The sequence below is a fragment of the Pocillopora verrucosa genome, chromosome 2 (assembly GCF_036669915.1).
Source record: "Pocillopora verrucosa isolate sample1 chromosome 2, ASM3666991v2, whole genome shotgun sequence".
In the NCBI taxonomy this organism is placed as follows: Eukaryota; Metazoa; Cnidaria; class Anthozoa; order Scleractinia; family Pocilloporidae; genus Pocillopora; species Pocillopora verrucosa.
The window spans coordinates 4148710-4170752 of record NC_089313.1 but is presented as its reverse complement, the minus strand read 5'-3'; the positions used below and the strand labels follow the sequence as shown (position 1 = coordinate 4170752).

General features: G+C 39.5%; 2 protein-coding genes and 1 long non-coding RNA gene across 4 annotated transcripts; 1 reads left to right on the top strand and 2 right to left on the bottom strand.

The window, feature by feature from the left end:
• The first annotated feature begins 1666 nt into the window (after nt 1–1666).
• LOC131792678 (uncharacterized) lies at nt 1667–3132 on the top strand. Its single transcript, XR_009340866.2, has 2 exons — nt 1667–2198; nt 2334–3132. It is a non-coding gene; the product is annotated as an uncharacterized lncRNA (long non-coding RNA).
• A 5228-nt stretch (nt 3133–8360) lies between these two features.
• LOC131792676 (cytochrome P450 1A1-like) lies at nt 8361–11273 on the bottom strand. The gene has a single exon (XM_059110085.2). It carries the CDS (start codon nt 10797–10799, stop codon nt 9240–9242), a length of 1560 nt encoding a protein of 519 aa, XP_058966068.2. The 5' UTR covers nt 10800–11273; the 3' UTR covers nt 8361–9239.
• Nucleotides 11274–12379: 1106 nt separating this feature from the next.
• LOC131792677 (ankyrin repeat domain-containing protein 66-like) lies at nt 12380–21847 on the bottom strand. Of its 2 annotated transcripts, none has more exons than XM_059110087.2 (4): nt 21636–21847; nt 19938–20110; nt 16338–16566; nt 12380–15469 (listed from the first exon to the last, which is right to left on the bottom strand). In XM_059110087.2, the coding sequence occupies exons 2-4, from the start codon at nt 20080–20082 to the stop codon at nt 15334–15336; spliced, it is 510 nt and encodes a 169-aa protein (XP_058966070.2). In that variant the 5' UTR covers nt 20083–20110; nt 21636–21847; the 3' UTR covers nt 12380–15333. The 2 variants fall into 2 exon arrangements, with proteins under 2 accessions (XP_058966070.2, XP_066018287.1); XM_066162190.1 differs by lacking the exon at nt 21636–21847 and adding an exon at nt 17914–18118 and having other exon boundaries at nt 19938–20062.
• Nucleotides 21848–22043: the final 196 nt, after the last annotated feature.

Sequence of the window (22043 nt, the reverse complement as noted above, 5' to 3'; positions counted from 1 at the left end):
GCACGTTTAAGGCCTAATTCAACGATACGTGAAGCAACACAAGAACAAAGTACTGATAAAACTATTCAGCCCAGAAAACCTTACTATTGGTAAATTTTTAGAATGTAGCTTTGTTTTTAAGCTGAGATCGTTGCACCTGTAATGTGTTTGATGCGTTTAATCTTACTAATTTCACATGGCTTCGTTGAACTATGGAAAGGCCGCAATTATTTCCTAAAATTGCTCTCCGGATCAAAACTGGAACGTTTCAGATTACCGCATTACTTTCAATGAGAATGCTCACATCTACTTAAATAACTAAGGCTTTAAAGTCGTTTACAGAGAAGAGAACATGCACTAGTACGAAAAATCAAGGATTGTGGCGAAACGATGTCGCGGAGAATTCGTCTAATCTGAATTCGCAATCAATTTATGGCAGTTATTGACGTGAAAAATAACTCGTGTTGCATTTGTCATAGTCATCAAGGCCTTTCTATCCCAGAGATAAAAATTAATTGCCACCTTCGCACCTAGGACAATTATAGAAATGTCACTTTGATCAGCTAAAGATGGTACGAGTTTAAAGTTTACGAATCTACAGCTAAAAGCATCAATTCCAGCTCATTAAAAGTCACACAAAATTATGCTTTTATTTGAATTGAAAGAAAATTTGAAGTTAAAGTTTAATAAGACAGAAAAATAACGAAAGATAAAAATAAGACAAGGAAATAAGGATGACTACAGATGAGTTATGACAGTATTCAAATGCTGGAGGAACATGAGAGTCAGGCTGAAATTCTGAACAACCTCAAATTAAGTATGACGTAGCTTCTACACAAACATCATGGTAGGAACAAAGCTCATCAGGAAATAGCTTTAATTTAATAAAAAAAAGACGGGAAATGTGTTGACTTCTGATAGCCTATGCTCTCGATCCTCTCTATCTAAAAATTGCTAAATATGTATACAGGTATGTTTAAAAGAAATCCCAGAGGGAAAAATCAGATCACTCTAGTTGTCACGTAGGCCGGTTAGGAACAATCCGATGAACCAGTATTATATAACTCACAACTTGAAAGGTCATCCCCACGTACTGTCGAGAATTTTTGTTTTAGAGATAAGTTAAGACGCTTTCCAGCAGTTTCGTATTTCTGTTTATAGCTAAAAATATTTGTTGCGGTTTTTACAACAAAAAGGGAAAAAAAAGTGGAATTGTCTTCACGTAAAGGTCAATGCGTCGTGCTACATCGTTGCACGTAAAGGAAACTAAAGAAAAACAAATATAAAGAAAAATTTCCAAGTCAGGAAATAATCAAAACGATCAATATTTAGCAAAATGCGTAAGTTTGCGTTTCCGCAACATGATTCGCTCATAATGAGTCGGCTGTACGGAGTAGTCATGATGATGAGGCAATATTGCATCCTTATGAGTAACATATGGTAAAGAAGGCTGACAATCTTAGGAAAATGATCGATTGGGTTGAATCAGATCTCGTGTTTTCAGCCGGATAGAAAATGATACTTTGCTCACTTCTCCGTTACTTGTAGACTGAGTTATTTATTTAGTATATTCCCATTGCTTCGAAGGTTTTTTATTTTTCCAGAGTTTTCCAGTTTTCGTCTCCTCAAAACCACTACGTCAAATTCCAATTCAACGCTAAAGTCAGTAGAGTGAGAGCCACTTTGTGGTTACACCTCTGCTAAAACCCAGCTGTCATTGCAAAGTCTGTATGACGCTGATGTTACTTAAACACAGGAATGTTTCAAGTTTCTGACTTGCTCCTAGATTCAAGTTACTGACCTGTGTGCGAACCCAAAGATTTGTAATACTCCCAACATCAAATCTTGCAGAACATTTCGAGTAATTACTTAATGAATTTCATAGGAGAAAATCAGGGCAAAGGTCTCATTATGGAAAAGGAAATCGTAAAATTTGTACTATGATGAATTTAATCAAGTTTTTAATGCAAAGAAATGCAATCAATCAAATTTCTAAAGCACTCAGTAAAAAATGGTGTTTGTTCAATATTACCCTGATAGTTTCCATAGGAGACGCTATGACTTTTCGGTGTGTCATCGAGCTGAAAAATTAGTCGAGAGGTCTGGATTCGAGACCAAGCAAGGACATTCTGTTGCGTTCTTTACTCAGAAGTTTTAAATTTACGGCACCTCTCTTCACCCAGGGGTATGAATTGGCACCAGCGAAATATCGAAGAAAGGTAAGAAGGTTATCGTGTCCAAATTTACTTCAAAACGAGCCGACACTTTCACTTTCACTTACATTCAGCTCTTTAAAGTTCTTCAGTTACAAACAGTCCATATCATTAACGTGTTTATATTGTTCCTGTTTACAGTATTCTCCAGCAGTGAAAACCCCTGAAAGTATTTTAGCGGTCAAGGGATACGCTGACAAATATGCTATTAGATCTAGAGAGGATATCGTCTTTTAAGAGATAAATGAAGTGTTCGCTATGCATTTCCGTCTCTTGTGTCATTATAATTTGTCGCATGCTTCATGCCAAAATATGCAAGCAAGCTGACGGATGAAGTGTCTTAAAGAAGGTCGGCTTTAAGTGCATTTGCCTCTCCAACCAAGGATGGTGTCTTCCTTACAGAGTGAGATTTAGTTGCAAAAAGAGGAAATTCAAGCCACAACAACCGAATTCCAACTTTTGAGCATCATTTCCATCCAGCCGAGGTCACCGATCCTACGGAGATATCTGTTGAGACTAGTTAGTTGTATTGGTAAAATTTGTTTGAAAGGATCATTGCAAGGAAACTTCCGAATACGAAGCATTTTGGGCCGACGCCTGACACTCACGAATACTGTTCTTTGTACAAAGAAACGCCCCGCTCACGCGACCTTGGCACGACATGTTTTTGGTGTAAACCACACCTTGAATAGAAGCCAACACCTCTGGAACAACTTCACAGTGACGGCATTTGATATATTCACTAGGATTAAACAGAGAAAAATAACCCGCTAAAAAATTGGACTAAGCTTGCTGAAGCTCAGTACGGATAGTCAGGTAATTGACCTTGGAGACACCGTTGTTGCATGGCTAAAAATAGGCATGTTAGGAGTTGAACAACAATTAATAAAGACACGGGAATGATCAGTGCTTGTGTAAATAAACTCTCTTGTTTTTCAAACGGGTCCAGTTGATTTTAAAGTTCATCCAATTAGACCTGGTCTCTCTCACTACTGGAGGAAATACGAGGTTTTTATGCTTAAATGTCCCCAAGACGGTTTAAATGCAGTTATGATAATTGCTTAACACAAAATGGTAGACGTGTTTATCAACGTTTACATACAATGTTAGCTGGCTCGCCAATCACTTTATATTTGCGGAGCTTAGGAGGGTAAAAGAATGACTAAGAATTACTAATTTATGAGCTATTTTCGCTCAAGCATTGGTTCTGCTCCCGGAAAACTAGCTTCGTGTCGGTGTGAAAACACCGGCACGAAGAACATTACCTGCTAATTCAAGAACTTGACAACTATTGTACAACCAGCTTGACCTATCACTCTCATTTCGGTCACTCAATCTGTTATTTTTACTGATTTTCCTGGCTTCTCGAGAGTTCTATGCATTTAATTAATTTCCGTTCCTAGATGTGCTTCACCTCAGCAATTTTCTGAATGTCAAGGGCACTTCTTGAATATATTGTTAATAACAAAATTCAGGATATAAGAGTTTCCAGCAGGGAAATGCTTTGTAAAAGTTATCCGTATATATGTGATCCAGATACACACGAAGAAGCCCTCAACCGTGGCTCAATGTGACTTCACCATCACTTCTTCGGATCTGATGTTATGTTAAGAAAATCATTTCAAGCATTTAAATAGTTCTTTTTCACTTTGGTGATCACTGACTTAGAGCCAAATATTTTTATCGCAGTATTTTAGAGCTAACATCTAAATCCAACTCCATATGATCAGGCTAAGAAGACCACCAAGCTATAGTTGGTCCGACTCGAATTTTTTTTCACTCAGGAGTTTTCCTGAGTAAAATTTTATCTCCTTAAATTTTATTTCAGGTCATGTTAGGGAATAACTGGTTAACTCCACGTTACAATAATAATGATTTTTAATTCCGCAGTGATTTTTTCCTTGAAACATTTTATCCGAGATTTCGAAAGAGATTAACAAGGCAGATATGCACCAGAGATTCATACTTTAAAACATCCACATGAGTATGTCTTGGCCTATCAAATACCCTGCGCAATTATAAAGTTTTACCCTAAATTCTTATTACCGATTAGATAATATTCTTGCAAAGTTTCTCCTGGGTGTTCAAGGACAGCTTTACTAGGAAAACTCGCTCGCGTGAAAAAGAAAAAAAATTGTTTTCGTGTTGACAAAGACTGTAAAACTTTACGAGTTATCACGGCACCTTTGATCCAGGTATTTACTCAGATAACGCAGTGTGTGCGTCACGAAACGAGCTGAGGTTTGTGTATTAACAGTCTGTAAAAAATTGAAAGAAGAAAAACAGTCGGATGGGAAATGGTGCTTGATTTTCGTGAGAATTTCACCTCTGGCCTGTTGATTAGCACTTTGTTAAAGATGATAATTCAATTATCCAGAAAAGGATAAAGGCACCATCAGTCACGAAAAGGAGTGCCCTAAGACAAAGAAGGCAAACACTTTGCGCGACCACAAAATCTCTACAGGAATGGAGAATAATCGCATTCTCAAGTGTGAAGTTGGGTTTCGGTTAGTTCATTTAGCACCTCCTAAGCTAAGTGCAGATAATTGGGTTAGGTGGATAAGGGTAAATAAATATTATAAGACACGAAATCGAGTAACTGTCCACAAGAATGATTGACCTTGAACGAGGCGAAATCGCACGAATAGAGAGATGCTTTCCCCCTTCGCATGACCGGAGCTGAGGAAATTTGAGATGCACTTCATTCTTCCAAAGGATTTGTGTCAAGTAGAGAATCATTTAGCGGAACTTATTTTCTTTCCCGTGAAAAAAGATCAGAGCTTTGACCCAGCTCTGTGGGTTCCTTTACCTCCAAGGTCAATTGGATCCCATATATGGTAAAGGCGTCTCAGAGAGTAACATCAGCATATGCATGTGCACTTTGGAAAATATTTACACGGACGCCTGTTGATACATAAATCTTGTTTCTTTCATGTTGATGGAAGGTCTAACCAATTTTTTAAGGTTTTTCTTACATAGAATAGCCGATTGTGTACTGACTGTCGTGCTACATCGTTGCACGTTGTACTGACTCCAAAATCGTGACACTGCGCGTTGAAGGGAAAAGTACGCCTCATTAACTGATCAATCTTTTCAAAGTAGTCAATGTTTGCATTTTAGTAAAAACAGTAGAGTAGAGTAATCGTATGTGATGCAAAACTGTTCAATCACGAACATAACTTACATAAGCTGTACTGCAAAGCTTACCGCATTTGGTAACCCAGGTCGGGTTTGAGACTTAAGGAAGAGTTAAGAAGCGGTCTTCCGCTTCGGTTGTCAAATGTCTCATGTGGCGCGACAGAGGCGGAGCTCCGCATGGAATTGTCAAGGCCAATGTCATCGCGGACTATCACGTAAGATGCATATCACATCCTTTTAATCTGAAACGGTAGAACTTAATTTGGACACAAATAGAAAATAGAAACACCCCCCTCCCAAACCAAATGGAGAAAATTTAAGGCCAGAAAATTTAAATTTCTTTTTTCTCTTTACAAAATCTGCATGTTTTCTGTTAAAGATCTCAAACAACCCTAAACAAATAAGCTACATTGTTACAAGTGCTGCCTCTTGGGGAGTCGCGTAAACCATGAACTTTTAAAGAAAACATTTGCAAAGCGTCATATAACTCTGCAAAACAACACGTAACGTCCCAAAATAAAGGGGTCAAATTTAAGATCCAGAAAGGTTCCAAAACTTTGCACGTGTCAACACTATAATTAAATTGTTACTGGTGTGTCATATTAGTAGGAATATAATCCCAGTTTCATGAGTCATTACGAAAACACCGCTACAGTTACGTGTTTTCTTAACGTCTGTTAAAAGACTCAGGTTTTACCTTACCATAATGTGTTCTTTGTATTTTCTTACGCAACCAGACAAAACAAGTCTCTTAATTACTCTTGCAAGATTTTCCCACAACCTTTGAGATTTGTGAATTCCGTGAATTGTCTCAGACATTCTGTTTTTACCTCCTACGTAAGGAAAGAATGTGTAATGCTTTGCAAAGCTGCATTCCAAGGTCAGTTGAGAACAACCGTATAAGAAGTTACACAGTTAAGTTTCTTACGTAGGTTCCTTTTGTTCTCCTCAAACACTAGTTACTCTCTTACCCAAAAACGAAATTCTTACTGTTTTTTTGTTTTTGTTTTTATTTTTATTATATCTATTTTGTCCCTCCTTAATAAAGTGCAGATAACTCGTGATATTTGAACGCTTTGTCAGTTTACAAGAGATTGCTTAACAAACGAAGTGAAGAAGTCGGCTTTGGGACAATGAACTTCGTCAGTTTCCTGTTTAGGCGTGCGTAATATAAAAGGACAATTAATTTTTTTGAAAAGAGCGGAAAGCCCTGGAGTAGTAGATTTTAGAGGTATTTAAATGCAAATGAAAAGGCCAAGGCCAAAGTCATTTGAACCGGACTATTGACGTAAGCTGCCGTGAAATAAATGTTTGCAATAAGTGTTTGCCGAGAGAGATTAAACATCGAAAAAATATTCCTAATGTGTTTTTACTCGCCCTTTAGTCAATGGACACTTAGTTGTTGCTATAATTATGAGATCGCAAAAGAAATAGAAGTTTTCCGTGGGATGAAATGGAAGTTCTTTTAAAAGATTCAAGTTGGATTCCTCTAACGTATTGAATTCTTAAGAAAACGTTTGGTACAACTTTATTCCCAAACATCACATTGCATGGGGGCTAAACGTGATGTTTACCTACCTAAAAAAGGTAACATAATACTTATAGGTACTTATTTCAACCTCATCGGAGAAGAAGCTAAAAACGAATCATGAAATACCCGAAACTCTTACAATGAAAATTGAAAGATAATTTTTTCTCCAGGAATGTTTAAAAAAATTGCTCCGCAAGGCGCAGCTGCAGCACAGAAACAGCGGTAAACGAATTAAACACACGATACAAAAGCTCTGCCGTCCGTTGCCTTATTAATCCAACTTAGACTGTTTATTTAAAGCATCGTTTTGTTAAAAAACAAAATCAAAAGCTTCCGTGGCCTTGGCCGCCGTGGAAAATCCGTAACCCTGACTAATAACAAACAAGTTCTAAGGTTGCATAGACCCAGGTGGTTTGGTCGACTGCTGAATTTTACCTCAATAGAATCTTAGTGTGGATAGTCTCCATTATAGTTAATATCACGAACGATTGTCGATGCATTCGAAGCAATATTTTTTCACCTGTTCAGTACAGTACGACGTCACATGTTCTACTAATTCTGCATTGTAGTCGAGGAAACAGTTTTGACCGCCAAATAACTGGCTATAAAAGGTCCCTATTTTTAAAGTGGATTTCAGAAGATTGAAATAATCCTAAGGAATCGCATTAACTCCACTGAAAATCTGTCGAAATTAAAGGTAAAGGAATCAGAGTTCCTAGCAAAAGCAATCACTTCTCCTGAGAGTTTACCATCTAATTTAAGTTGCAAGTGCTGGTTGAACTAAATTTAAACATTTCGAATAATCTAATTAGATGTTATTATTTCCTTAATAAATGAAGTGTCACGACCGGCTTGCATTTTCTCCCAGAATGATTTAATGAAGAGGAATCGAAAATTTCTCAGACACCAAGAGCTTGATAATAACAAGAGGTAGAAGAACAGACGAAGAAACAAATACCGACATCCCTTGCGTAAGATATTCAATAGACTGTCCACGTGCTTTGCCGCCTAGTAGAGCGTGCCTTTGGCATTGGCCTCTAGCTTAATTGGGTGTTGATAAGTCTGCAAACTGTGAGTAATGCTGCAAGAATTAAATCAAGGGGCCATCGATGTCAAACAATAATATGATCATGGAATACAACATCATTTAGTTTGGAGATTTGTGCCAAACAATCAACTTCACCACATAGAATTCTCGAGTCGAGAGTTGAAAGATGGAAACCCGGCATTTGTAAAAGTCAAAGTTTAATCTATGAAACAAATGCCTGTTTGCTTTAGATTTCCAGTACGGTGGCAATTGTGTATGAAAGACTTGCATCATCATGCGAACTCTGCAAACTGAATTATTTCCACGCGTGAAAGACAAATGGGCAAAGTCGATGGCGGTATCTTCATTTAGACCCAAATTTCGAGCACAGTTCAACTGGCTGTTATTGGAATCTGGGAAACCGTAAAGAAAACCTCCGCTTTGGGTGTACAATGCTCAAGAACAAACTAAATAAAATATAAAAAAGTATATTTTTCGTTATTTTTCAATAATTAAATATCTTTAAGTTGACATTTAGATTTGATAAGGCCGAACTGCCTAATATTTCATCATTTTGTTGTCTCATAGAAGCACCTCTCGTTCGCATAATTTCTAGCACAAGGCTGGAACAAGACTAGCACAGATGTTGCCATATTTTCCAGTAAAAATTATACATAGACGTCATAGGTATTACAAATATAGTGCTTCTGGGTCTGTGGGATTAGTTAACCGTTGTCAATCTGATATTTCCACAAGGTTATCTCCGCTTAGTGATAAAGCTTCGTCGTCCAACTTCAGTAAAGCACGCTCTCTCCATTAGCTCATAGAAACTATGAAACTAATTGAAGAGCTTATGCCCCTGTGATAATGAATATAAAAGCCGATGTCGTATTTTAAAATTTAGAAGCGAAACTGATTTAAAAATACGCCCGAGCGGCCAAAGTTTGCCATTACGTGACATCAATGATGCGCTAAAAATTAAGTGTTCACCAACGCAAACAGACGCGTGTTGTTTTTTTTTTATGTCACTACACTCAAAGGTGCAGTCCGTTTTAAGTTCTATATCTACATATAAGAAAAACATGAAAGTAGGAAAATGGTTAAAAAAGTCTGAACTAACAATCTTGCAGTGCACTTCACAGAGCTTAAGATCAGCAGCGGTTTGTTTGGTCATGCCTAATTAAGGAGAAAACGTCTTTCACTATCTTAACCTGAAGAATCAAGACTTACTTGGTCCTTTGTATCACTATCAATGAATCGATGTCAAATCATCAGTTCACACTCTGACAGTCATTTAGCCTTCATGTCAAGCTGTATACCTTTCATTCCTTGAAAGTTCCTTACTCCATATTCACTGAATCGCTTCAACGCGAATCTTGTACGCCTTTGGACGAATGGTCAGCCCGAACTTGTCTTCGATGGGATCTTCGGTTCCATTGCGAAGTTTAAGGTTTTGCAATATGGTGCCCAACACCAGGAACATAACTGACTTAGCATAGCTTTCTCCGGGGCATTTTCTGTCCCCTGCTGAAAACGCCAAGAAACACGGTGATCGTACAATGTTCTGTTTAGTTTCATCCAAGAAACGGTATGGATTGAACGTGTTGGGGTCTTCAAAGTACTGTGGATCACGGGAACAGGCCCACAGGTTAATAAAGACAATGGTTCCCTTTGGTAATGGGTATCCAGCCACACTGGTATCCTGGGTTGTGCAGTGGGGCAAAGCGAATGGAAGAAAGCTGCTCATTCGCAAGATCTCAAGAACTGTTGCCTCTAAAAGTGGAAAGCTGTTTCTGTCGTGGAGCGTCAAGGGCGTAGAACCTTTCACGCGTCTAAGCTCATCCTGCAATTCCGTTTGCACGTCGGGATGGGACACGAGGTAAGCCACAGCCCAACGGAGGGCGGTGGATAATTTTTCGTATCCCCCGCCGAAACAGTCAGCTGTTATATTAATCAAAGTTTCATCGTCAAAGTGTCTTGAAATTCCCTCCAAGGAGTCTTTACTGAAACGTTCGTTTCCAAAATCTAATGCATCTCTGTCGTTCACTACTTTTGTCAATGCCTCGACGAAGGTAGTGGGCATCCTGGAAAGTGACTCGTCTAAGTTGTTCAGGCTGGAATCACTCTTCAGGAGGAAAAAAATTTTCTTGACAAATGTGGTAAGTTCTGCGATGGATGCGTCAAGTTTTTCCACTTGTTTCTTGAACACCACTTTCATCCACGGCATGAAATCTACGCTGTTACCCACGGCACTATTTTCTATAAAATCTGTTGAACCGTCCATCATGAATTGAGCCTTCTTGACGTAAGCGTCGCGTAACTTGTCCCCGAAAAACAAACAAAACTGCAAACTACAGGCAAAGAATTTTAACAGGTAAGAAGGATCGAACCGGCCCTCGTCCGAGTTTAGGAGACTCTCGATTAACACGTGCGTCTCTCTAAGGACTATTTTGGAGAGGTACTTGTCATTTACAAGGATAGCTCGCATGGCCAATTCCGTCGCTCGCTTGTTGTTGGCGTACTTTGGACCAAACACGGGCCATGCAACTGTTCTATCACCTCGGCTGGACGATATAAAACTGTGCAATGGAGGGCGAGATGAGAAGTCGGTGCCATTCTTGAGAAGAGCCTCCTTAACTGTCTTGATGTCATTGAGAATCACGACCTCTCTGCTACCAAGTTTCATAGCGAAGACTCTTCCGTACTGTTTAGCGAGCCTTGTGACGTTCTTGTGAGGAGCTGATCCGAAGAGAAATATATTGCCAATCACCGGTAGACTCCAAGGACCGGGTGGTTTTCTCTTGACTGACAGTCTGGTGTGTCTTAAAAACAGCAAAACAACCACGAGAGCAAGGAAAATAATCACAATGGAATGCTCCGCCAACTTATCTGCGAGGTCTCCCCAGTACATATTGATAATTGATCTCTGTTTCTTCAATGTTCGCTAAAATCGAATCAAAGTGATCGTTGTTCCTCAATATGCGTACCACGAGTCACTAGGTACGCGAAATATCGAGCAGAGAGTTGCGCGTTTCAAGCGGTGCTCGAGAGGTTCTGGTTACGGGCACGCAAGGCGTTTTATAGCTGTTTGTGAGCTGATTTCAGTGGGAGGTGACGGACAAACAAACTTGATGCTACTACACTCTTTGTTTTTCCCGTTGGGTTCAAGGTTGACTCGCTTCAATGATTATGACAAACAGATTCCGGACAAAGCACGGGTCAAAAAGCAGTCTGCACTTAAAAACAGGAACAGGTATCGGGAACCGTGGATCAGACAGCAGATTCTTAGGAACGTGTCGAGGAAGTATTCAACTCGAATACGTGACCGAGACCCTTTTACTGTGCAAGTTAACATGTTCAACGAAAATAAAAGCTCTCATTGACTAATCTTTGTCTTGAGGGTGACAAACTAGGAACTCCCAATTGCAAAAACTAACATTTAAAATTCAATGGATCACAATCAAAAGGTCTCGATTATTATTTTCAAGCTTCCACAAGATAATGTAATCAGCAAAAGCCGATTTGTCGATGCTTACTCGTTAATAGCCTATTCTTTGAGAAAGACGGATCAATGATCACTCAGCCATTTCTGTATTAGTTTCACGACAAAACGTGTCAGCCGCTCTGAAAATGTTCTGTTAGCAATTTCTTCACTTTTAAACATAGCAGGAATTTTTAACAGAGTACAGTTTCTGAGAATGTAACTCTTTCCGTTTTAATTATGACCGGGTCAGACAGCGCAATCCAACAGGGTCATGGCTGACTTCTTTTTCGGTGTCCTTACTGATGCGAAAAATGCATTAGTTATTCGGTTACCACATTTATTTTTGCGACTAAAATAAAATAGACATAAGTTTAATACTCTTGAGATCCTATTTGCAGACAAAATTCCACTTTCCATCACCCGCAGAAACCCGGGACATCTATTCCTCTGGATCCATTCCAATAATTCCAAATATCAATCGATTCATTTGGCTCTGGCAGGATATCATTGATAAGCAATCAAAGTAGCATGATCTGGGAGAAATGGCGGGTCGTTACTGCGATTAAATTGTGGTTTTTAACCACCAAATACATGTAACTATTCACGTGCGCTTTGTACGGGTTTGTGGATGAGATCGCATGCGGACTGATCGATGTGTACCATAACGCTTTTGCGTATGGCTTGCGTGCCTTTTCTTCGAGGCGGCATTTTGACCTGTCTACAAGTTCCAAGAATCGAGGATGTGAAACTCTTCAAGAACCGCGCGTCATTTGTTGATAATCCTCTCGTAAATGGCCCAAGGAAGTGCTTCAATCAGTAAAGAAGCGCACAAGAAGGCCTTTTAGCAGAGGGCTACACTTGGTGCGCGACTTCGTTCATGTTTTGTTTGAATGAATTAAACAGTCTGAAAGATTGTTTGAATAGACATTACGGTTGGCCAATCCCAGTGATGGAACGCTAAAGATCAAGACATAACGATGATTAAATCTCATTTTTTTGTAAACACATTCAAAACACGAGAACAATTAGCTATAACGATTCTATGGAAGAAGCAATGTTCTTGCAATGGTGCAATGATTGATTAAATTTTCGTTCTATACAGGTGTTACAGTATCAATCAAGTTTCCTGCAGGTTAGCGCTGCAGTTCAATTAGCCCATTCAAGCATCAATAGCTGCCATCCATAAACATCAACCTCTGGACGGTCTTAAATTAGCGCAGTTTGTGTTTACCCAATCTTTTCGAGAGTAAACGACAGATTAATAGTGGAAACGTACTTCGAGCTAGAAATAACAACGCAATGACAAGCTGAACAAGGACGTCATCATTGAATAAATTTGCCTGATAGGAAAAAGACACGGAAATTGTCGACCCCCCGAAAGAAGTTTCAAAGGAACCGCCAGGTCAAGTATCCATGACTAAACTGTCAAAACTGCAAAGCACGTGCTCCCTTACAACCCATCCGACGACGCCCGCGTGACGCCCGGTTTCGAAATACAGTAAATTGCTTTGTCTCCATCGACGTAACATGCGCTCAAAATCTAATATCGAGTCAGAGGAGTTTGTGTGAACGGAAAAGAACAATATTTCCAATTATGAACCGATAAAAGGGCCACAAGAAGTTTACTGAAAATAATATTAATAAAAATGATGTTATCATAGCTATTTCACCTGTCCTTGCCGCCAAATAAGGGCATCGGTCCATGCAAATGCCTCTGGCATGCGAGAAGTGCAGGCTTGAACTTCGCCTTTTAACAGTCCCTAGAGATCACTTAAAATTCAACTTATTTCATCTGTTACAAAGCAGGATGCCTTCATGGGGTCTACAGGTTAACATTTAGCATGAAATAGTGCGCCACTGTCGCGACACGTGAATGGAAAGTCTTGTCCAACAAGTATAAGCTGCACTGCGAAGAAAAGTCGGGGAGGTTATATAAGATATTTCACTTAAACCACATAAAAAAGTACTCTTTTATGATTTTGTCACCAACATTCCAAACTTGAAAGTGAAATTCTATTTGGGGCTAAGAGTAGGGGTAGTCATTCCATCTTCACCACACACGAGTTATGGACATGACCAAAATTAGCATAGTCACTGGGTCCATTCTTTGACCAGATAAAGATAACTGTATACAATTTCACATTTAACCTTCTCAGTCGACCTTCTTTACTGTTTGCGCGGAGGGGGTTAGTTTCTAAAGAGGCTGTGGCGCCCCTCAGTGGGGGCATTACAAGATGGTTTTGATCTATCACAGACTTGATAATGTAAATTGGTCACTGTAACTGACGTTTCGAACATTACCCCTTCGTCACAACAAATGAATTCACGCGCTTTCATAGGGGCCTCTCCCGCTAAAATTGAAAAAAAAGAAGTTATAATTTCAATTCGCGATTGCCGTGTTGTTTCAGTACTCATTAGGGAGCGTGACACGACCCTTATCCATCAAATGAACTAAGATGCAAATCTAAGCGCTTTAAAGTATTCAGAGGTCAGCGAGGATGCCAGTTTTGTTGACATAAAAATCCGAAGTTAAATGTGGCTAATTTACTACCTGTCAAAGAAAGACTTAGAATTTAGACAATTGTCAGAAAGGATTAAAAGACAAAACGTTTTACCATCGATATCAAGACAATCTGGCCTTTCAAAATGCGAGAGACAAAAATGATCGTATATTAGATAAATTCGACGTTTTAGTAAAGCTCTGATATTTCATTTTAGTCTTATCGTCTTTCCCATACCACCTACGTGGCATACGTTTGGTTAACTCAACTGTCAGACTTAGTAACTTAATTCGAGCAACAGACTTAATCCTTTCTATCATAAGATTAGTATTTATATTCCTCACACTGCTAACTCTGCATTTTATAAGGTACTGAATAAAGGAGAATTGATTTGACAATCAGAAGCTTCTTGAAATGGTGATTATTTCCTTCGTTCTCATAGCCTTTAAATTTGATTTAAGGGTGAAACTGTAAGGAGAAATAAGAAGCCGGTCACTTTTAGGGGTTAAAGGGTGAACCAAATCTTGACCTATGGCTTAGTTGACCCTTTCTTTTCTCCTAATAGACGCCGAGACTGGTGTGAATCGTGCACCAACAATTAACAATATCTTGTCAAAATTGCCACCGATATGCAAAGGAAGGCAATGGTGGTTTGGAAATAATAAGTCAAAATACAAGTAGGATGCGATAGAGTTGAACTCTACCATTCGCGATCCAGCAGATCAAAGCTTAATATAAGCGCGAAACCCCAAAGAGAAGGAAGAGTGGCGATTGGTAAAACGAAATCGGTATATTAACACTCTCCTGTGACTCCTGTCGCCACAGCATTCTCCAGTCTATGGAAATTTCGCTGTTTATACACTGATCGTAGCAGATCAAGAGATAACAGATTTTCTAAAGGTAGGAAATCTTCGTCATAAGACTATGATCATTTTGTTGTTGTTTTGCTTGTTCTTTTTTTTTTTTTTTTTGAGGGAAATCCGTCTACCCTCGGCTAAAAATGATTATCAGAATTTCAATTTAACAACAGGAACTGGACTGTGAATAAAGATTGACAAAGAGTGAGACTGGGCACAAACTTAGAGTTCGAGTACCCATCAAGGAACACTTACAATACATGTGAAATTATCGACCTATCTAATCAAAACAACCCCTTTTAAAGGTCGGTTGAACAAATGTCAAGGATACAGATCCAACTTTCCCGGACGTCCACGACAAGATAGTAAAATTCTAAACTTGAATTGAGTCCACCTTCTTACACATCCTCGAGTTTTTGCATCGGTGCGATTATTATTCCGTTTAAAGTCGCCCTAATTCGCGCGTGATGCGCACGTGATGTGCACGTGACTCGCGCGTAAGATATCGCGTAGTATCCCATGACGCCTTTTGCGATAAGGTCTTTATCACCTACTTATCGTGAATTCAGGAGATTCGTCACAAACCGACATAGCACCAACAACTTAGCTGGGTACATCTGTCACTTTTCCTTGAAGACCCTCCAAGCCTTTCTCAGCCACAATGCGTGAAACTTTTCTTGTGTTGGAGCGGAACTTGTCTCTAATAAGAAGCTGTTTTTGGACAGAGGAATCTTCAGCGCTGTAAGAAATAATAAGGAAAATCATCAAGAATTACACAACAGCTAAGAGGCCAAGGCTGCCTAAGCTTATCAAGGCATGAAGCGACTTGAAGTACAGGAAAAAGACGTGGCAAATAAATACACGAAAAAAGTGCACATGAAGGGTGCCAAAAGCAGTAAAATGTGCAAGTAGTTGTTGTTAAGACGCCGGAAAATCGAGGCAAACGAAGTACTTAGGGATCCAAACGCAGAAAATTGGTGAATAGTGCGATAAACGGAAAAAAATTGCAATTGAGTGCTACCACATTTAGGTACACAGGTAATGGAGTAAAGTTAGACCATGGAATAGTGCTAATACTATTTTCTTACAGGTAATGGTAATAGGACGTACGAGTAATAACAAAATCGGACGACCACGTAGCGGGAGTCACGAGTATGATTACACAGTATGATTACAGACCGAATTGGAAAACAAGAAGTCTTATTACCAATTAATCATAGCCAAGTTAGGATAGAAAAGGAAAACTGGCATTAAAAGACTGACAAAAGGAGGCTTAAATTGTTTCATGGTTGTGATTGGTTGATTTAAACTACAACTTTGAATGTGATTGGCTTATTGAACTGTCTGATAATAAACTGTCCGATAATAGTTTTCTAAACCAATCACAATCGAGGAAATTGTAATTTTTATGATTAGAGACCTTCACAAACCAGCCAGCAAAAGACATTCGTGAATGATCGTCTCCTAACAATTCGAATTTATATTTAGGCTCCGTGGGCAGTAGAAGACAACACCCTGAACTCGGCAAGGTGAAGTAAATAAAGATTCGTGCCAGTTTTGATTAACAACACATCGTTCAAGCCCAACTCGCTCAGAGCAAGTCTTACCTTTCGAGAAGTTCAATACAAGCCGTATGTCCGTATATTTCCGCTACCCTTTTGGGCGTGTCCCCCGAGTTATCCGCAATCATGACAGGGGCCTGGTGTTCGATTAAGATCTTGAGTACATTTGAGCGTCCAGTCTCCGCCGCGCAGTGAGCTGGTGTCCAGCCTCCCACCATACGAGCGGCAGGATCAGCGCCGTATTCCAAAAGAAGTTTCACACACTTGGCGTGCCCTGCATAAAAAAAGAAAGTACAATAAAACATATATTTAACAACGAGATTATGAGCTCGAGATTTCAATCGGAGGGCGAAGCCCAGATGCACTGTCACGCATAGAGATCAAGGGCAAATAACCGAACTGTTTTCGTCGTTTCAGTCGTTCAAAACTACACAATTAGGCAGGCTAATTTTTTCATTATATTTTGTTTAGAATTGCATACTGCCAGGCTTCTCACTCTCTTCACTCCTTGTCATGGAATAGATAGTGAGTTACGTAGCCAATCAGTTTGCAGAGCGCCCGTAGATTTACACAGAAAGAAAAGGTATGTATTGTTGTCGTGTAAGCATTTTGATGCTCTCTATATCTGAGATTGTTTAAGTTACTGTTCAGTATCATACCGTAAAACTTAAATATCGCGAGGTGCGCAATTCTCTATGTTCTGCCGAATTAAAAAGTCAGCGCGCTGTCATTATATATCTAAATTACCAGTGTATCAGAGGCGTTTGATACCGTTTTTTCAGAACTTAAGAGAGATTGCGCGTTCTGGAGGTTAACTCCTTAGTCAACCTTGCCAGCCGGGAGGGTGAACAAAGACCCAGCAAAGAAGTTGTCCCTCGGCATGTTTCAAATTTCAGTCTCGGAATTCTGATCCCTGTAAAGACCCATTCGGTAAGAGTTTGATATTTCTTTGTTCGGATTTTAAAGATTTCTTTAGTGAATCAAGCAGTGCTGTAGGTCGACTTGAAATATTGAGCGAAAATCACTCGACGAAGAGATCATTGTTAACCCAATTTGTAACATCATATAAAAACCCATGAACTCAGTGGACATATTTTGCTTCGGTTTAAAGGTAACATGGGCCAAACAGGTTGAGTATTAATAGGACTTTTCAAGATGAAACAATTTTAATGGATTAATTTCTGGTTCAAGCGTGTTTTATCTGGTAATAGGGACACCTTGTTTAGCGGACCTTAGTTCAAGAGACCAACTTGAGTTCCGGTTTCAATATTTTCACACTTGCCGTGCAGTGAGCCTTTCGTCTCAAACCAGCCGTATCAGACGGAAATTAAACACATTTGACCAAAAACTGTAACGAGCTGAACGCTGCGAGAGGTCTTTCTCATCAACTTGCAATCAATTCTCTTTTAGACCAAAAACCAAAACAGGGGTGAACAGGACGAAGGACTCAAAAACAGTTGAACTAATGAAGACGTTTATGGCCCATAAGTTTGACGCTGAAGCATAACAAAATATTGAGCTTGTTATCATTGCGCGAACACCTTGTCTTGAGCAAACGCTAGAAAGAACCATAAGGGTGTGAACCCAATACTAATTTTAAGGTAGTCATAACAATTTCTACCTCTGTGTGCCGCCCAGTGAAGAGCAGCTCTGTTGCCCCATTCCTCATCTCTCGAATTCACGTCGATTTTTCCACCTCTTATAAAGCTACCCAATTCTTCGAGTTTTGTGTCGTCTCCCAGGGCGCACGTCTCGTGTAAAAGCAAGTCGTGGCTGCTGCTGTTAAAAACCTGTTTGGTCGGCGGTTTTTCCTGATTTGTCATGCCCTTCGTGACGAAGAACAACACTCGAACGATAAAGTTTCAGTAAATTTTGTAAGCATTGAAGTTACTCGGGAATAAACAATTTGAATTTACATCTAATGGAGCAACAAGTGACGCAATGAAAAAAATTGGTTTGATTTCAAGAGTGCTATTGTTAAAGGTACGTGAAGGGAAACAATGATTGATGATTTTGAGATTTAGATCATAATGGCGGCGAACTCTCTAAGGACAATATACATAATGACAGCTACTGGTTAAGTAGTTTTGCTTGAGTTCTTGTTTGTAAACTGAACATCTAATAAAAAATTTGATGGATCTTAGTCCCACAGGGAACTGCTGGAAAATCCACGCCAGTTATGTAAGGCCGAAAAGTTAACTTGCATTCATCCCAGATATAATTTTCTCGCAGATCACACATGGATAAGTTCTGCGATGACTTTAAAAATATGCTGAGAGAATCCACTTTGCATATCACAAGAGAGAGACATTTTGTTCTCAGTGAACAGATGTTTAAACTCATAAAGCTAAAGGGCAGTATCATAACACTACGTAAATTAGTAGAGCGCTTCTTTTGACAGAGCATTGTTAATTACAGTTATTGAGGGCAAAACCAAGAGCTAACGAGTACTCAGAGTAAACCCACAAAACCGAAAATTGCGATTGATCAAGTAGCTACTGGCTAAAAGATTTCTAGAGTATAACATATCGAAAGGCAAAACTAATGATTTTCAACATTCAACTGGAAATTATTTTGACTGATACTATAACCAGTAACCGCTGAAAAGAGGACTATTAAAACTGGCGGATTCTAAAATATCTTGGTCGGCTTTGTTGACGGAGGAGCAAAACAGTAGGTAAATATGGTCCTTGTATCTTCGTCCGTCGTGTCGTTAGGGCCTTTCTTTTACATCAGCAGCAGTGATAGATCCAGGGATGGACGTGCGATTCTGAGAGAACAGGTTGTTTTGTTGTTAATTCGAGTTAGAATTTGCATCGTTCCCAGGCTGCGCGGCGAGGACGTATCCATGTCAATTTTATTGCAGGCCAAAAATTCCTACTCGATTGGAAAAAAATACAGACTTTTGAATGTTTTCTTGGCAAAAAAACATGACGTAATCTCATGCGGATATTTCACAACACATTTTCGCTGAGTGAAAGAATCGCATCCTTTGTCAGAGGTTAAGTTTTCCAAGTGAATCCGTGCAATATCGGGCTACCTCACGACCGTGAAAAAACGCCGTTTTTATACAGTGTATTTACATTGGTTTAAGAATACTTTGAAAGAAAAAAACTTTCGGTCTGTTCTCCATCTTGTGGGATGAAAGAACGTCAGCATTCAATAATTGAAGGTGATATACGATTTTCTCACGAGGAGCTCGTTAAGGTGATTTCGATAACAGACTACCTCGTTGCGAAATTAAGAGCGCGCGCGATCACGCGCAGAACGGATGAGCAGTGCACCACGGTATCGCCTTATGCTGACTGAATTATCTCTTGCCCCTGGGGTATCTCGGAACAAACAGAGGCGAGGAAATTGGTCTCTAAAGCACCACTGACGACCCTGAGTAAACAGTTATTTCACAAGCGAAAAAAATCTTCAACCCTTTCATTCTCAAGATCTGGGTGATCAAGGATACAAATCTCCCCACCAATTAGAGTACAGTTCTCCTTAATTGAGTTCCGAGAATCTGGTTTTAATCAAGTGATCTTTTTCATTCTCCTCCTCACCTGTATCCTTGAAAATGTCTACGTAGCGATATTCTGAGGAAAAATTCCAATTAGGTCATTCCTGGGAATTTAAGGGTCAAACAACGTCTCTCACCTTTGGAGGCCGCCCAGTGGAGCGCTGTACGATCGCCAAAGTCTTCATCTTTATAATTGACATCTATTCGGTGGATCATTAACATGCTCTCAAGCTGCTGGTAGTCGCCATTGACAGCCGCTTCATGGAGAACTAACTCAGTCATACCTTCTTATTTGAGAGCACTGAACAGCCTGCGGAGATTAAAGGAAATTTAAGCAGTAAATTACACTAAAATCAAAAACTGTCATCTAGGATTTTATGGGATGGGGCTGTTCAACCCCCGCCCCATCAACTCGCTTCTCTTTTTGCCACTAGCGTCCCACTCTCTCTCTTATCTAGACAATAAATCAATATCCTTATAACCCCCTACCTCCTGTGTCAAGCATCGATTCTAGCGATTGCTGTTCGCACTACTGTCGCGTTTTGCGGACGTAAAAATATCTCCCCCCCCCCTCAACTATTCTGCGTTAAATGCGGCTAACACACGTCAAGGACAAGTACTGCACAATTCTGCGACGATTTAAGCAATATACCGCACTTTCTATCAATTTACCGGTGTAATAACCCACGCGGAATGTTGGGAGAACACGAAGAAAGTTTTTAAACTACGAGTCGTAGTAGAGTGGTTTTCAAACTTTTCGAGTGTTCTCGCCACATTGTGTAAAGAACTTCTTAAACCACAAGGAACTCTGAATTTTACGCAGAATGTGCCGGAAGGAAATAAATATCTACCGAACTCTGAGGTGTGTTGTAAATTATTTATTAGGTCGGAAGATTGCTTAATGATATTTTGTTTGACCATAGCATATAGCATACAGTATTGTGTGTCCAGTCCCTCGCTTCACCGAGCCGATTCAATTCGCTTGAATAATTATGGAAGGAAATAATTTCTAGTTAGCGTGATATTTCATTGAATCTTAACAATAACTCCCGACCGCTTCAAAGAAATACGACCACATCAGACTAAAGATCACTAGGGAAATTAAAATCTACTCACGTTCAGCAATGGCATCCAAAAATAATTTTATAAACGCCATTAAAATCAAAGCATATCCGAGCAAAAAGTTAATCTTTGTTTTACGACCTACACAATGCGCTGGCTAATAGGGACTAATTAAATCTATTCAGAGCTCGCTATGCGCTAATTATACAAAAGCTTTTAATTACTTGTTCCTTGGGAACAGTTCGACAAAAATCCACCACGAAGTAGAGAGTTAACACGTCTAAGTTGCATTTGCAATACAATAATAACTCGAATCCGACACTACTGAGGCATTTCCCCCAATCACATCGGTCTGAACTTCCTTAGCTGTTACTTTTCGTCTGACTCTTTGATCTATGATCGTTTCTTCTTCTTCATAACATTCCTGAAGAGCTGGGTAGAACAGTTATTCAGAACTCGACTCCTCTCTCTCCCTTTTCCCCCTAATATTTAGCTGTATTTGTGAAAGAAAGCAGGGTACAGTTTACGAGCGGTAATCGAAGATCGCAGTTGTCTGATCGCGCTCATCAAGTTAAGCATACTTCGCATCCAACCGGCATGAAACAAGAAAAGTCACATCCTTTTTATCTCGAAACCAAACTAAAATTTCCCGTAAGAATCACGAGGACAAGACTTGCTGTAGGAACAGATAACAAAATTTGTCCCGATTTTCAGGCCTCATAAAAAACGCAAGGACTTGAACGTAAACATGATTTTCAGAGCAAATTTCGTACCTGAAAGAATGTCGTGACCAATGTTAAATTTATGATGACCTCTTATCGTTGAAGATGAACAGATTGCTGCCCGTCTAAAAGCGAAAGAACTTCATTGTCTGAGAAGTGTCCGTGCCAACTGATCAAAGGTTTTACACCGAGTTGCCAGACGCAAAGAAAACTGGAACGTATGGAATGTTGTTATCGTTTAGATTATTTTCCAATCCCCCTCGTTTGAATTGATCATGCAGATGTCAATCCAATAATAAAATTTAGCCTCCCACATTGACGAAACTTTTTGGGTTCTTCCTGCTAGTTTCTCATTTCCTTTGTTATGTCTCCTTTCCTCGTATACAACAAAAGTGAAACAATACATCCCCGGGAAGTCTAGAGAAAGTTTTGTTTAGCCAGGTTTAGATTCTTCGCTAT

What these genes read in the sequence shown, in the direction of transcription:
- LOC131792677 (XM_066162190.1), bottom strand. Translation starts at nt 20,000, where the DNA reads ATGTCAATTATAAAGATGAAGACTTTGGCGATCGTACAGCGCTCCACT. An exon ending in CCACTGGGCGGCCTCCAAAG is followed by an intron (nt 18,119 to 19,937) that starts GTGAGAGACGTT and finishes TTCGTCACGAAG; the next exon opens with GGCATGACAAATCAGGAAAA. An exon ending in TCACTGGGCGGCACACAGAG is followed by an intron (nt 16,567 to 17,913) that starts GTAGAAATTGTT and finishes TTTTTTATGCAG; the next exon opens with GGCACGCCAAGTGTGTGAAA.
- LOC131792676 (XM_059110085.2), bottom strand. Translation starts at nt 10,799, where the DNA reads ATGTACTGGGGAGACCTCGCAGATAAGTTGGCGGAGCATTCCATTGTG.